General features: G+C 34.7%; 1 protein-coding gene across 8 annotated transcripts in view; it reads left to right on the top strand.

The window, feature by feature from the left end:
- PDE10A (phosphodiesterase 10A) overlaps window positions 1–17,359 on the top strand; it is a 669,061-nt gene that overhangs the window by 566,993 nt on the left and 84,709 nt on the right. For all 8 annotated transcript variants that reach the window (XM_050789384.1, XM_050789383.1, XM_050789385.1 and 5 more), the window contains 5 exons: window positions 4,162–4,302; window positions 6,070–6,225; window positions 7,640–7,690; window positions 9,080–9,138; window positions 10,715–10,766. In XM_050789384.1, the coding sequence (XP_050645341.1) occupies window positions 4,162–4,302; window positions 6,070–6,225; window positions 7,640–7,690; window positions 9,080–9,138; window positions 10,715–10,766 (459 nt within the window). The remainder of the gene's footprint in view (window positions 1–4,161; window positions 4,303–6,069; window positions 6,226–7,639; window positions 7,691–9,079; window positions 9,139–10,714; window positions 10,767–17,359) is intronic.

Raw genomic sequence — 17,359 nt, 5'->3', positions numbered from 1 at the left:
ACCTCTAGAACTCTCAAATGCTAAAGAACTACAGCAGCCTTTGGTCAAGTAGATATCCTGAAGGCAGTTACTTTCTTCTCTGGAAACGATAGAGGTGGCTAATGTTTGAAACTTTAAAGGTTTTCCTTATTTTTTAGTTGTGGTTTTTATCTCTGGCCTCTAAAAGATGCTTGTTCTAATTACAGTTTTCATATATTTATACAATAGTAGAGCAGGAGTTAATCTTAAAGACTCAGTTCAACTCTGGATATTATAGATAAATTTGATATTGTAAATATATGGATAAGAGGCTTAATACTTCTTAAAATAGTGTCTGGTGTTTTTATTCATCCTTCTATGAAAATAGTGAGCATAAGGTTTTTTATGTTATTAATCTGAATATCCCAGTTAAATCTTTAAGTCAGCAATTATATTGATTTTGAAAAATGAAGTCCCTATTTCCTGTGTAAATGTCTTTAGAACTTATTTACATTAATCTTTTATTAATGATTAATGCATTCATGTAGATACTTCACCAATGAGAAATGCAAAGTATATATCTTTTTCGTTTGTTTGTTTTTTTGTTTTTAAGCAGGATCTCACTCTGCCACCCACGCTGGAGTACAGTAGCACAATCTTAGCTCATTGTAACCTCAAACTTCTGGCTTCAAGTGATCCTCCCACCTCGGCCTCCTGAGCAGCTAGTGCTACAGGCATGCACCACCTCACCCAGCTAATTTTTTTATTTTTTGTAGAGGTGGGGTCTCACTATGTTGCCCAGGCTGATCTTGAACTCCTGGTCTCAAGCCATCCTCCTACCACAGCCTCCAAAAGCCCTGGGATTATAAGGATGAGTCACTGTGCCCAGGCCAAAGTGTATAGCTTATAAAATAAATCATGATTATTTTGAAATACTAAGAACTAAGTCAGGATTTGCCTTGCCAAATCACAAAATGTACTGTAAACTTTTTATAATAATTAAAACTGTGGTCTACAAGTAAACCCAATGATACAGAATTGGGAATTCAGAAACAGACCCAAGTATATTTAAGGATAGGTGGGGCACCGTGGCTCACACCTGTAATCCCAGCACTTTGGGAGGCTAATGCGGGGTGGATCACCTGAGGTCGGGAGTCCGAGACCAGCCTGATCAACATGGAGAAATCCCATTTCTACTAAAAATACATAATTAGCCGGGTGTGGTGGCACATGCCTGTAATCCCAGCTACTCGGGAGGCTGAGGCAGGAGTATCGCTTGAACCCAGGAGGCAAGGGTTGCAGTGAGCCAAGATTGCACCATTGCACTCCAGCCTGGGCAACAAAAGCAAAACTCTGTCTCAAAAAAAATTAAAAATTAAAAAAAAGCATATTTGAGGATGAAATGTATGATGAAGGTGACAGTTCAATCAGTGGGAAAATGATGATTCAGTCCATGACCTCCTACTTGACAGTATCTGTGGAATAAAGGGAGTTTGAATTAACTTTTCCCTAGCCCTGAATATGTGTAAAATTCAACCTCTATTTTAGAGGTTCATTATTGACTTTTTATATTTGTAACAGGTAGCTACCTATCAATGCATTCAACTACAAAAATCCTTTAAAAAAATACTTCTGCAAAACATGTGATTCCAACCAGTGACTGATCCTCAATTAGAAATGAATGTTAAAAAGGGAGCTTTTGCAGGTAAATTGTTTGGAGGCAAATGAAACGAAAACAACAGAGTAGGGAACCACTAATATAAAGGAGGGAAAGTGGAGCCATGAAAACATGTCAGAAACAAGTGTGTGTTGTGAAGTTAGGCTTCATTTTCCCTTATGCTGGAGTTTTTGGCCTTCATATCGCTATATATTCAATGTTTTGTTAGCATTTATCCTCAGCTCTCATTGGAAACATTTCTGTTTGATTAATGTGAACAAAAATCATGAGCTAATTAGGAAAACAAGTATGAAGCTTCCACTATAAAGTATTAGTCGATTTTTGATAATTATTTTTTAACTACATGGAGAAGTTTTTCATATTCTGGCAAGTAGTTAAAAGACTTCTAAACCTTTTATTTTCAGCAAACTTAATAAATAGAAGAGCTTTCCATACACTCTCGGGCACAGTATTTGCTTATCTGTTACTTGTGTATCATATGAAACCTACACAGAAGCAGTACATATTTTATAATACTGAATATATGATCATCTAATAATGTAGGAATGTATAAGATAGTCCGTTATTATTGGATTATGAAGCTACATATAATTTGAACATGCGATTAAATTCAGCCTTAAAGGGCCTATGGCTAAGTCATAAAAAAAGATGTGTGTTTTACCTTTTCAAACAAACAAATGCAGCCAAAAACTATGACTCCCTCCACACCCCCCACAAAAATTCAGAGCTACTGTTGGAGGCTTGCTCCAGAGTTCACCTTCTGTTTTCATTATGACATGTTCTTCTTTAAGAGTTATCTAAACCACTCGGTTCAGTTTACGTTCGCTTCCTGCAGTTCTGTCTTTGGTACAGAAAAGGGACAGTTGCTTCCTTACAGTCTGAGAAAATCATTGTCAATTCTAATTTTTCTTCATTCTAAATATGCCACTTTTTAATTTTTTTTTCTTGCATTTATCTCCTTTTTGTTCTTGAATTACCTTTCTACTCGTTCTGTCTTAAGAAAGGGTGACAAACTGAATTGTATTTGGACAATGATAGATATTGAATCTAACGAGAGTCTTACTCTATGCCATATGTATATTGGTGCCTAATGTAGTTATAGTAACTAGAAAATGGTTTTTCTAGCCTTTTAAAGAATAACTAAGTTGCAACTGTCATTCATCATATATGAAAATTTTAATCCATAAGTATATACTTTCTATTTGAACATATTAAATAGCTTCGTTCTTTTCAAAATAATTACTTAAAATACATTTTTCACATGCATTGTACTTAACAGCAAATACGACTTAAGCACAGCCCTATGTAGATATACTTGGAAATGCAGGTATTTTGAACTTAACTTCTAATCATTTATACTTGTTATTAATTTAAAGCACCCAGGGTTAAAGCAAAGCCTTGCTTTCCTCTCCCTTCCTCCTTGTTCATTAAACCAAGTTTATGGGATTTATTAAGTCAAGTTAATGGGGTTCATTCTCTTTTGATTTTAACATGTTGAAAGAAAGAGTTCTGTAATTTTACAAAGCTTAAAAACCACTTACCTGATAAGTTAATAAATATATCTGTCTCATCCTTGGAGCTACCTTCATAATAACAAGTATTGTAGAAAGGTACTTAGGTTAAGAGGGCTGTCGAATACTTACTGCTTCAGATTGTCTTCGTTCTTAGAGTAATCCAACATAAGATAAAATAAAGTGAAGTCTGTGGGAAATTTACCTAAACCTTAGTATTTTCAAATTTTGTAGATAATCGTAATACAATTATGTCAAAACACTGCCCCCAATTTCTATGTGATTTAAGTAGCAATTCTTATTTAGTAGAAAGTAGTTTTAACATATGTTTGGATTTCATCAAAATAACTGATTCTATTTTTAAAAAACGATTTATTTTAAAATAGTTTCAGGACATTACTTCCCACCCTGTCATTTGAAAGGGGAAGGATCACTCAGATTTTGTCAAGATTTTTGCTCAGAGAAGAGCAAATTTTTCATCTAGAGTATTCTGAATCTGCAGTTTTATAAACTAGCCATCGAAGCAATGTGAGTGAGTCTTATAAAGAGAAAGTTCTGAGAAGGGAAGATTTCTAATGAAAATGAAGAATGTAAGCAAATCACTTGACTTGCGGCTACTGATTCTATCTTCAGGTAACATGTATCAAGTCTATAGGGAGGCTGGACCCTGTGTGTGTTTGTGGTCTGATAGAATCTTGATCCCAATCACGGGAGGTATTTTTTCTGATTTCATTCTTTTCTGTGTATCAGAATAGGAGGCTATTTGACGAGTGTTTCTGTGCCTGTACATTCAAATTTTACATATGAGTTTGCATTTTTTGTGAATTGGAAATGTGAGATAGTTTCACTTTAGATAATCTGGTTTGATCATGGCAAAGCACCTTTCCTCATGTTATGACTCTTCTTTTAATTGACTCACAGATTTATTATGACTATTGAGTAAGACTCACGTGTGTCTTTTTGTACTATGCATATGTACAGGACAGTCTGTAAAACATCTTTTCTTCTCCCTAGAGCCTGTGCATATTCACACCACCTGGGATAAAGGAAGGAAAACCCCGCCTCATCCCTGCTGGGCCCATCACTCAGGGCACCACCATCTCTGCTTATGTGGCCAAGTCCAGGAAGACATTGCTAGTAGAAGACATCCTTGGAGTAAGTGGCTTTTTGACTCTGTGTGATCTTTTTAACCTGAAGTATTTAATTAAGAAAGATGGCATATCATTTTGATGGTATAATTTAAACTGTTTCATTTTTAAAAGCTTTAAAGCTAGTTACAGATCAGTATATTGATGTGTAAGTTAATTTTTTGTACTCAGAAAATTCCCTTTACCAACTAAGAGCTAAATTTGCACAGTTCTTATTTCAACACATGCCGGTACAGTTAACACAAAAATACCGTGTATATTTATATGAATGTAAACTAAATGATTACTGTTTTATGTTTCATATTTTGCTAGGATGCATATGAATGAGTTAGCTATTGCTGTATGACAAATTACCTCAAATTTTAGTGGTGTCATACGGTAGCCACATGTTATTTCTTATGAATCTAAGGACTGGGTTGTTCTGCTTATCTGGACTGCTGTCAGTTGGGCTTGCCTATGTGTCTGAGGTCAGCTGGCCATCAGTTAGGTGCTGGCTGGCCTCTTATGCCCTCTGCTTTCCCTGTGCCTCTCATCCCCTTCCAGTAAGGCTATCCTGGCTTGTTTTTGGCATGGTAGCAGGAGTCTGAAAGAAGTAGTGTGAAAGGTACAAGTGAGTTTTCAAGTCTCTGCTTACATCAAATTTACTACCCTCCCATTAACCAGAGCAAATCACATGGACAGGCCCAGACTTGGTATTGATCCTTAACAAAGGACATAGGTACAGAGAAACTAGACAAGTTGGAGCCCTCAGTCTAGTCTTCCACAGTACATGTGGACATTTTAATGAAATTTTATGACATGGAATATAGATTTTAAAGGTAACAGTATACAGGTATAAAAAAAATTGCTCTAAGTGCTAATAGGAGCCATAAATCCTCGGTTTTAGTTTTGATTTTTCCACCATTGTTTGTATGACCTTGAATAAATTGGGTAGCTAGAGAAAGGAAGGAAGAGACAGAAAGAGAGAAGGGAAAGAAGGGAGGGAAGGAGAGAGGAGGGCCAATGCTATATAACTTCTCATTTGAAAATGTTCTATTGTGTATGTACATTTTCAAAAGATCTGTAAATAACAAGTACAGAGTTACACTATTTCATGACGCTCTAATTCATCCTGATAGCTTCTTACAGATAGTAGAATTTGAATAAATAGAATTGGTGCTTTTGATATTAATTCATTCAATTTCCCTGTACTTCCTTTGAGTAACTTTACTAAGCTAGAAAATTATTAAAAAAAATCAAAGAACCAATTTCATTTCTTATGATAAATAATTGATCATTATTAGATGATTTGAATACTTACTATAGGCCTTTGAGATTCAATTAGAATGACTGTTGTTAACATACACTTTTGTGTTACTCTAGGCTTAAAAGTAGAAAAAAAGTTTACATATAATTTTCTTCACATAGTGTTTACATTTGGAGTAATTTTCTCTGTGGCATTGTACCTGTAAATACCCTGAGAGTGTTCTAGCACATACAAGATGATGTCAGCATTTATGATTATTTTTATTATATGAAATTAACATTCATCATTCATTCAATGTATACTGCATAAGGATAAAGAAATGTTAAAGCAATATTTGGGTATAAGTTCCATGAAAAAGTAAGCATTTCCTTACATAAGATTGATGGTGGCTATCATCATTTAGTTTTCCTTTGAAAAGTACTGCTTATTATTGATTACAAGTATCATGGCAATTTCTGATAGAAATAAGAATCATAACTTAATGATCATGTCACTGAATTGATGTCTTTTTCTCTTTTTGTTTTTCAGGATGAGCGATTTCCAAGAGGTACTGGACTGGAATCAGGGACTCGTATCCAGTCTGTTCTTTGCTTACCAATTGTCACTGCAATTGGTGACTTGATTGGTATTCTTGAGCTGTATCGGCACTGGGGCAAAGAAGCCTTCTGTCTTAGTCACCAGGAGGTGAGCTCTTTAAACGCTGCATGTTAGAATTTTTAGTTGTACCTAGCTTACTGAAAGTGCTTGTTAGTATTGCTAAGTAATACTAAACTGAAAATACATGAATGAATATTTAAAATCACAATTTGCTTAACAGTGTTTTGATACTAATAATGATGATTCTAAAACCTGTTTCTGTTTAGAGAGGAAACTGGTTACATAAGAAATATGGTCCTTTTGTTAAGTAAAATCCAGTATAACAATAAAAGGTATGCCATATTCTGAGTCATAGAAAGTAGTAGAATGACCTTGGAGACGTTTCGCACTCTGGTTGTCTTTATGTTTTCTTTAAAATGTCTTTTCCTTAGCTTGTTTCCTGAATAAAAGGCTCTAGTGTCAAATACATTTGAATTCCATTCACTATTCACTGAATTGGCTCATTAATACTAAAAGCAAATATTAACATGATATTTATCACATCCAGTATGAACCAATTCCCTTCAGTGGCCCAACTCCTGTCTACTTGCCTGAATGAACCCATCTCCTGCTACCCCACCTGTCCCTCACTCACTCCAGCCATGCTGCATCCTCAGGCAAGGCTGACAGGCTACTACTCAGGCCTTTACATTTTTTCTTCTCTCCACTTATCCCCCTCACAGCCACATCCTTTGGAATTTCCTCAAATGTTGCCTTATCTATAAGGCCCTCCCTGAACACTTCATGTACATTTGATTGGCTCCTATCCAGTATTTCTTTCCCTCTATCTGCTGCTTTTACTCTGTAGCACCTGTCACCATCTAGTATATTATATGCTATACTTATTTCCTTGCTTGTGCTTCTCCCTGAAGTACACTGAAAGCTACTCCATTTCTGTTATTTACTACAGTACCTCCAGCACCTAGAATAGTGCCTGGTACATAATAGACACTCATGAATATTTGTTGAATGAGTGAATAATAAAAGTAGAATAGCTAGTAATTTTGAGGAACTTGTTAGCTGATGTGTGCATATATATATATATATAAAATATATATTTGATTTTTACATTTTAGAAATATTTCATTATTTAAAGTGGTCATTAGATTACTTTTCAATAGCATTTTTGTTAAACTGAAAAATAATAATTTTGTTAAAATCATTGGGCTACAGCTCTCTTAACAATCAGTTTGTTTTTCATTTTATTCCAAATTAAGATGAACAAGAGAACATTAAAGTCAATTAAATAGAAGGGGAAAAATATAAAAGAAAAACCTTGTAAATATTTGGTGCTTTGTGTTTGGAAAATGTTCAAAAGCTCAGTGACCTCAGAAAATTCTTCATATACATGTATGCCCCAGTCCTTTGTTGAGATGACTACATGTGACTAATAAAAGCTTGTTATATACATATATAAAATACATATTATTACTTATAGGTATGTGTTTCTAATTTTTTTTAGGTTGCAACAGCAAATCTTGCCTGGGCTTCAGTAGCAATACATCAGGTGCAGGTGAGTCTTTGGGGTGTTTTTACAGGGGCTTCCTAAGGGAGAAGAATGTTTTTAGAGCACAGCATTGAAGACTGGAGTAGAGGTTAAGTCACCTAATGCCTTATTTTGGGACATTATAATATTCTATTATTTCTAGAAATTTTAATTTAATCAGTTATATTTACTTACTCCCTGCCTTAAATATTCTGCAATTACATGTGTGTGCATTCACATATATATATGTATGTATAATGCATATATATGTGTGTGTGTATATATATGTATTTATGCAATAAATGGCATATGTCGTGCTGAAAATCTAGGAATAATCTTCTACTGGAGTTGCATTGATATTTTTATGATTCCATTCCTTTTTTTTTTTTTTTTTTTTTTTGAGACGGAGTCTCGCTGTGTTGCCCAGGCTGGAGTGCTGTGGCGCGATCTCGGCTCACTGCAAGCTCCGCCTCCCGGGTTCACGCCATTCTCCTGCCTCAGCCTCCCGAGTAGCTGGGACTACAGGCGCCCGCCACCTCGCCCGGCTAGTTTTTTGTATTTTTTGGTGGAGACGGGGTTTCACCGTGTTAGCCAGGATGGTCTCGATCTTCTGACCTCGTGATCCGCCCGTCTCGGCCTCCCGAAGTGCTGGGATTACAGGCTTGAGCCACCACGCCCGGCCGATTCCATTTCTTAAGTTAAATTTTCCTCTAAGTGGTCTGTGAAACATTCTAACTTTAAGATATCTGGTTCTCTTGAAGATATTACCTAATGTAAAACTGACAAACTACTTAGAGTTTTACTGGTAGTTAGACTTTAAAGTTCAAGAACATGGTAGCAATATAGCGTTCTTTGTATCTTCTCCCTCTCTCTTTTAATTTTTTTGGTGGTGGTTTTATTTTTCTACTTCCGTTTCAGCAAATTGAAGCTGATGAGGGAGGAACTGTATGCTAGGAAGAAAAATCGAGCTGTAGTATAATAGAACGAGTGGAAAGGACTCTTGAATTATGAAGTGTAGGTGGAATATGTGCTCAACTACAGTTTTTAGAAGTACAGTGTAAAGTAGTTCTAAAGAGGGACTTGGGTAGTGTACCCGGACCTGAATGGTGCTTCTATCACTTATTAGTTCTGAAGCCTCAGTAAGGTTTTTAACATCTTTATAACTCCATTATGAAATGTAACTTCCAAACCTATAATGTTTTTTGGTGCTTGAAACAATAAATATAAAGTGCTTAGAACAATGCTTAGCACATTTAAGTATTCAGTAAATATTAATGGTTATTGATATTATTACATTATAATCCAAGTGATTGTGTTAGGCCTTCTTTCAATAAATAAGGTACTTAGTATTCTGGAAGTTTTATTTTTAAATAAGCAGAAATCTCTTATAATTGTAGCTATTATTTTATATGGTAGGTATGCAGAGGCCTTGCCAAACAGACTGAATTGAATGACTTTCTACTCGACGTATCAAAGTAAGTGTTCATTTCTAGGGATGTAGTAGCTCTTATTAATCAACGGTTTAAATTAAGGGCAGCCTGTGGCAGAAATAGACTATCGTCTGTTGCAGCTGCTAACTGAAGATCCATCTTCACAAGTAGTCTGGGAAGAATGGTTAATCATTGTGGACTGTAGAGTTATACTCTCATTCACGTTCACTCTAAAGTGAAGGATTGCAGATATATATGTGATTATCTTAATTTTCAATTTTGATGTATATTTTCTAAATAGAGTCTCTTAGAATATGTTAAAGACACTAAATATCTCTATTTTTGCAGGAGAATACTGGCTGCAGTGGGAGGGAAAATGTTCTGGCTTATTTTTTTACAAAAAGTCCTAATTGGTTTTTCTAATAATGTCAGTAAGTTAAACATTATTATTATTGTTATTTACATTTTCCCAGGTATAGTATCTCAGTTATCATTTCCGAGAAAATGTTCTATTTCCCTGGTTTGGCCTAGAAAAACTCCCTTTGACTGACAGTGGAAGCAATTATATAATAGATATTTATTAAATCACATATTTTTATTGCTTTTATTTACTACAGGGGACATCGTCTATATATCTGACCCATATAATTAATCATTGAAATCTAAAATATGCCCCAGGACATGGTAACTTTAGGGTCATGTCCTCCTCCAAGTTTACTGAAGTAATAATGTAGTTTTTCCTCTGTGTCCTCCAGCAGCAATGATGACATGTGATGTCTCACGTGTCACTGTAAATGCACCTAACAATTTACCCGTCAGTAATTGTTATTGATCCTCATTAATTAGTTTGAAGTTACTAGTTTATGTTACAGTTAGTTTTTGAAATAATAAAATTAAAGTAGTATGGGACTGAAAAAGCTCTCTTTGGATACCTAAGCCAACTAGGTAAAGCACTACCTAGCCAGTGGAGTCTATCTTAAGAGTCCTTCTTTACATTTTCTATATATTACATGCATATTGATTTACATTTTTTCAGGTTTACATTTTAGTATATGCACTATTTGCCTCTGAAACATTTACTTGCTGTTCATAACAATGAATATAGACTCATATAAAGTCATTAGATCCTTAGCATTACTTGTATGCTGACATTTCTTCTCAACGGAATTACATTACTTTCTCAGTACACTTTAAGTACGAACTTTCTCCAGTTTTCAGTGATAATTTATATTTAACTATTGATGAGATTTAGCACATTTAAATATTTTTATTTTAGATCAGCATTATTAATGAAAATATTAAATATGGTAGGTGCAATTTTATTTCTGCGTACTTTGTTAAATGCAACACACTTTCTCTCTACACTGATACTTGTCAATAAAATAAATACTGATTGCATTCTCTGGAATTATAGAGCCCTCACTCTAAGGTCAATGATAAAGTTTCATTTATCTCTTTAAAATAATATTACAGTACTGATTTTTTTTTACCAAATCACAAAAATCAAATGATATTTATGTTTTTTATTTAGATGTAGACAAAACCAAGAAATGTATTCAAAGTGTAATATGTACTGTGATCTAATAAAATTATTTACAGGACTTTTGTTTCTTTTTTTCAGAACATATTTTGATAACATAGTTGCAATAGATTCTCTACTTGAACACATAATGGTAGGTGGTTTTGGTTCTGAGTATGATTTTATTTAACCCTTAGACCCATGGTGCTAATATATGACATAACATTTACACTTTTTTATCCACAGGCACTTTTAATATTATGAAAATGTGGTGCTTAGGAATTCACACCTTGATCTGTTTGTCACTTCTTTTAATTTTGGGGCAGTAAGTTTGAATAACGTTTTTAAAAAGCTCAGAGCTTTTCTTTTTTAATGGAGAGCCAGACTTAGAAAAGACATTTGGTTTCTTTCTATATTCTTCAAAACACCTCTTATATATGGGATATGTTAGGAATTCTCCATTGATTTTTTCCTGATCTCCAAGTTCATTCTGCTTAGTTCTAGTCTTAATTATTCCTTTCTCTTAGATGGCTATCAGGCACTTTTGAGCCGAAAGCTGTATGACGTAGAGTCATAGGCATATTTCCCTATGCTGCTGAGTACTTTTAGGTCTCTAGTGAAACTTCTTTCAGAAGTGGCTTCTAGTTGTCAGAATGTGTGGGTGTATGCCATGGATGCCCAGGCTTTCTTGGTACCATTTGTGCCCTGTTACGTGCTTTAATAAATGCTCTTTCTCCTCATTTTTCTGGTCCATCTCAAAATACAGTACCCTTCTGCAATAAAGAGTTTTCTCATCTAGCAATTTTATGTCGCATACTGATAAGATTTTTTTTTTTTATTTGACAGTAAAAGACAAGTATGAAGTGTGCTTTGTGCAATGTCTTGTAGAGACAGGAAGTTTACTAAGGGTAATTAGAGAATAACACAGGTTATTAACTTCAGCACGTTCTTTCTGTGATAAGTTATTTCTATAGTTTTATCTAGACAAAAATAAAAGAATTGTACATTAAAATAACTTCTCGTTATGAAACAACTGAAGGAATTTGTAAATCAGTGAATACCTTTAAGAAAAATATAAAGTTACAATGTAGACTGACATCGAGCTTATACTAGGGGTACAAGAAGCACTTATTGCTTGTTCTTTGTATTATTACTATTTTCTTTTAAAAACAGCTTTATTGAAGTGTAGTTTACGTATATACAGCTTATCCATTTAAAGTGTTCGATTCAGTGGTTTTTAGTATAATCATGGATATGTGCAACTATCATCAATCAATTTTAGAACATTTTCATTAACTCATAAAGCAACTTGGATACCCTTTTTAGCTATTATCTCCTTAGCTTATCACTTCCTTACACCCCTATTTCCCCTTGCCTCACCAGCCCTAAGCAACCATTGTCTACTCTCTTTCTCCGTGGGTTTACCAATTCTGGGCATTCTGTCTGAAAAGAATCACATAATATGTAGCCTTTTGTGCCTTGGCGTCTTTCACCTAGCATACTGTTTTCAAAATTACATACTGTGCATGTGTCAGTACCTCATTCATTTTTATGACCAAATAATATTCCATTTTATGGATATACGTACCACATTTAAAAAATCCATTCATCAATTGATAGACATTTGGGTTGTTTCCACATCTTAGCTCTTGTACATAGTGCTACTGTGAACATTCCTCTACAGGTTTTGGTTTGAATGCCTGTTTTCCATGGTTTGGGGTGTATACCTAGGAGTGGAATTGCTGGGTCATATAATAGTTCTGTGTTTCACTTTTTGAAGAACTGTCAAACTTTCTATGGCAGTTGCACCACTTTTCATTCCCAACAGCTGTGCACAAGGGTTCTGATTTCTCCACATCCTCACCAACACTTGTTATTATCTGACTTCTTCATTATAATGGGTGTAAACTGCTATCTCAGTGTGGTTTCAATTAGTATTTCTCTAATGACTAATGATGTTGAGTATCTTTTCTTGTGTTTATTGGCCGCATGTATGTTGTCTTAGGAGAGATGTCTATTCAGAGCCATTGACCACTTTTTATCATTGGCTCATTAGGAGTTCTTCATATATTCTAGCTATAACTCCCTTGTCTCATAATTGCTTTGCTAATATTTTCTCCCATTTTGGTAGGTTGCCTTTTCACTTTCTTGATAGTGTCTTTTGAGGCACAAAGATTTCGATGAAATCCAATTTAGCTATTTTTTTCTTTTGCTGTTTATGCTTTTAGTTTTATATCTAAGCCAAATCAGAGATCATGCAAATTTACTCAGATATTTTCTTCTAAGAGTTGTAGGGTTTTTAACTCTTATATTTAGGTCTTTGATCTGTTTTGAGTTAGTTTTATATATGATGTTTGGTAAAGGTCCAGTTTCATTCATTTCCATGTAGCTATCAAGTTTTCCCCAGCACATCAGTTGAACATAAAATGTGGTTTTATTTCTGGACTCTTGATGCTATTCTGTTGCTCTATATTTCTGTGGTAATGCCAGTACACTTTCTTGATTACTGTGGTTTTGTAGTAACTTTTGAAATTAGGAAGTGTGAGTTCCCCAACTTTTCAAGATTCTTTTAGCTCTTCTGGGTACCTATCAAATACATTTAAGTTTTAGAAGTAGCAGGTCAATTTCTACAAAGAGATCAGGTGGAATGCTAATAGGAATTGTGTTGAATCTGTAGAACAATTTGAAGTATTGCCATCTTAACAACTGAAAGACAATTAAGTCTTCTAATACATGAACGTGAGGTATTTTTCCATTTATCTAGATCTTAATTTTTTTCAACAGTGTTTTGTGGTTTTGGAGAATAAGTATTGCTTTTATTTTGGCCAATTTATTCCTAAGTATTTTATTTTTAATGCTATTATAAATGGAATTGTTTTCTTAGTTTTATTTTTTGATTTTATACTGCAAATATATAGAAACAACATTGGTTTTTATATATTGATTATGTATCCTGCAAGCTTGATGAACTCATATATTAGTTCCTATAGTTTCTTAGTTTCTTAGTGGATATATATATCCAGTTGGAGACAGTTTTACTCCTTACTTTCTATTCCAGGTTGTTTTATTTCTTTTTCTGGCATGATTGCCCTGGCTAGAACCTACAGCACAATACTGAAAAGAAGTGGCAAGTGTGGACCTTCTTATCTCATTCCTGATCTCAAGGGAGAAGCATTTAGTTTTTTGCCATCAAATATGATGTTATTTGTGGCTTTATCATAGATGGCCTTTGTCAGGTTGATGAAATTCCCTTTTATTCCTAGTTTATTGAGTGTTTTTATCACGCAAGTGTGTTACATTTTGTCAAATAATTTTTGTGCATCAGTGTAGATGATCATATGGTTTTTACTTTTAATTCTATTGATAGTGTATATTACATCAATTGATTGTTTTACGTTAAAGTAACCTTGCACTCCTGTGATGAATCTCAGTTCATTATGTTGTGTAATTTATATAGGAATTGCCTTAAATTTATAGAAAACTTGATATCTTCAGCACATGGAGTCTTCCTAGCCAAAGACATTTACTTATTTTCAGGTTTTTTTTTTTAAATATTTCTTGAGTGAATGTATTGATTATGGTCCCCCATAGTTAACTCATTTTTCCAGTTTATAGTCTTTAGTTTTCAAGATAGAGGACAGTGATTTATAATGCACAATAGTAGAGGTTCTAGTGGTTCTTCTTTTCCAGTTTGTACAGTACTTATTTCTTTGTGTCTGTTAATGTATTAGCTGCAACCTGATGAACACTGTTGAATGGAAGCAACAGAAATCAACAAGGGAATATATTGATTTTTCTTGACATGTGTACCTCCCACATTTCATTGGAAGCAACAGAAATCAATAAGGGGATATACTGATTTTTCTTGATGTGTGTACCTCCCACATTTCATTGGAAGCAACATAAATCAACAAGGGAATATATTTATTTTTCTTGATGTGTGTACCTCCCACATTTCATTGGAAGCAACAGAAATCAACAAAGGGATATATTGATTTTTCTTGATGTGTGTACCTCTCACATTTCATTGCTATGTATATTTGCTGTGGATCCACAGCAGATATAATTTATCAATTTTAAAACATTTTCTTCTATTCCTAATTTTCTGTGAGTTTGCATCTGATTTGGTGTTCAGTATTATCAAATTTTGATAAGCTATTTAAAAAATGATTGGAGTAGACACCTGTATTATTACTCAACGTTGAACCACTCTTACATTCCTGGCATAAAGGCTATTCAATTGTAATGTTTTCTTTATTCCTGGATTGGGTGTTAATATTTATTTCCAAGTTTTGCATCTATATTCATTCATCAGATTGCTCAATGTTTCTTTTTTTCTATCCTTGGGTTGTATCGGTATTGGGTTATGCTACGCTTATAAAATGAGCTAAGAAATGTTCCGTTCCTTTCTGTGGTCTAAAGTGGTTTAAGTATACTTATTATTTATTCCCTTAATGTTTGATACCAATGTTTGTTCCGTTATTGTTCCCTTAATGTTTGATACAAATCAGCTAATACGACCCCAACAAGATAATAAATGAAGCACATTTGTTTCCTTTTTTTTTACTCTTCTTATCCACTACCCTTACATAGTTTTAGATATATAAATATTTTTATATACTTCATGTTTCTTAAATTAATTTTTCATGATGCATATAATTAAGAAATTAAGAATAATTAAGAATTAAGTATAATTAAGAATAATTAAGACCCCATTGGGGTCTTATTAGGGGTAGGTCTCTGACTCTCTTTTCAGTTTCTTCTATGACATTGGATCCTTCAAGTTTTCATTCACCCTTTTCTGCTATAATGTTTCTTGGGAATCTGTTATAGTCTTATAATGCATGGTAACTGGGGTTATCAAATGGTGAGCAAAGCCCTTCACAGCCTCTGTCCTCATTGATCTTTTAGTCTGTGGGGAGACAGACATGAGCCAAATATCAACATAACTGTGAAACTGCAGTCAGAGTCAGGCCTATAAAGGAGCATAACAGTGCTCTGAAAGCTCATGATGGGATCTAGTGGAGCTGGGGAGGCTGTGGCAAGCTTTCCTGATACTGTGACTTTGGTCTGGTGGTTGTGTGGAAGTTACACAGGCAAAGAGGAAAGAGGAGTCTACTTTAGGGGATGGGGGAACAGTGTGCTTCTGTGTAGAAAGGCCCTGGAAGGGCCAAGTCACTCAGGCCTGGGAGGGAGTTTTAAATTAAGGCTTGTAAGCTAGAAGTGTAAGATCAGATTTGTGTTTTGAAAAGATAACCCTGGAATAGAGGAAACAAGTGGGGAATGAGGTTAGACTTTTTTGAGGAACTTTTTGATAATATAGAAGATTTATTATTTTCAGACAAGCAAATCTGGGTAATTTTTTTTTTCCTGAGACATAGTCTCGCTCTGTCACTAGGGTGGAATGCAGTGGCACGATCTCGGCTCACTGCTACCTCTGTCTCTCAGGTTCAAGCAATTCTCCTGCCTCAGCCTCCCAAGTAGCTGGTACTACAGGCACACACCACCACGCCTGCCTACTTTTTGTATTTTTAGTAGAGATGGGGTTTCACCGTGTTGGCCAGGATGGTCTTAATCTCTTGACCTTGTGATCCACCCACCTTGGCCTCCCAACGTGCTGGGATTACAGGTGTGAGCCACCGCGCCTGACCAAATCTGGGTAATTCTTAAATTTCTAGGTGATCAGTTCATCTAGGTCAGTGCTTCTCAATGGGGTGATGCTGATTTGGGCAGAGCAGTTCCCTCTGGCACAGTGTCATCCTGGGCACTGCAGACCTGCAGCATCTTTAGCTTGTGAGAATTCGTAACCAACAAACGTGCCTGCACTTATTTCCAGATGCCCCGCAGCCAGGCGGCTCAGCTGCTAGTTGGGAATCAATGAATTAGATCTTCAAATCAATTTTTATAAATGCGTAGGTACTTTATATTTCCTTTCTTATCTGAAAACATCAACTACTTAAATTAGTGTAGATAATGAAAGAGAGGATTTACTGGCTCAGACTGCTGAAAAGCCATTGAATGTTCAGGCTTACATAATTAGTGGACATGGGGGCTCAAATAATCTTTTCAGGAATATATCTTTCTCTGTTTCTCAGTTCAACTTACTTCTGTGTAGTCCTTATTCTCAGGCAGTTTCTCTTTACATGATGGCAGCAATAGTCCTGACAGCTGTCATCTTACATTTAAAGTGAAGTTTTATATCAAAATCAATAAGTAATCAGTGTTGATATCATATCACTCACTTCACCAACAAGATAATAAATGAAGCACATTTGTTTCCTTATTTTTTACTCTTCTTATCCACTACCCTTACATAGTTTTAGATGTATACATATTTTTATATATTTCATGTTTCTTAAATTAATTTTTCATGATGCCTATAATTTTTTAGATATCATTTACTAACAAGTGTTACAGTTGCAGTATAGTTTTAATGATTTATTTCCTCCTCACTTTTTCTTGGACCCCGAGTCTTCCCAGTGTCTTTGAATTTATTTTTCTATTTCTTTATTTTTGCTTGAGCCCATCTCCTTTTCTAAAATAGTTCACAGATAGTACATTTCTGAGTACTGTACCCTTCTTAAATATCTTTATATTGCCTTTATGCTAGTTTGACTTGGTAAAGAAATTTAGACTTAAAGTAAGTTTTCCTTAGAAATTTGAAGACTTTAATTTAAAATCTGAATTTAAAATCAACTGTTGTTCTAAAGAGTGTTGTTCCACTTACAGGTAAATGTATGCATATGT

This window comes from Macaca thibetana, chromosome 4 (assembly GCF_024542745.1).
Source record: "Macaca thibetana thibetana isolate TM-01 chromosome 4, ASM2454274v1, whole genome shotgun sequence".
Lineage (NCBI taxonomy): Eukaryota > Metazoa > Chordata > Mammalia > Primates > Cercopithecidae > Macaca > Macaca thibetana.
This window is presented reverse-complemented; position numbering and strand designations above follow the sequence as displayed.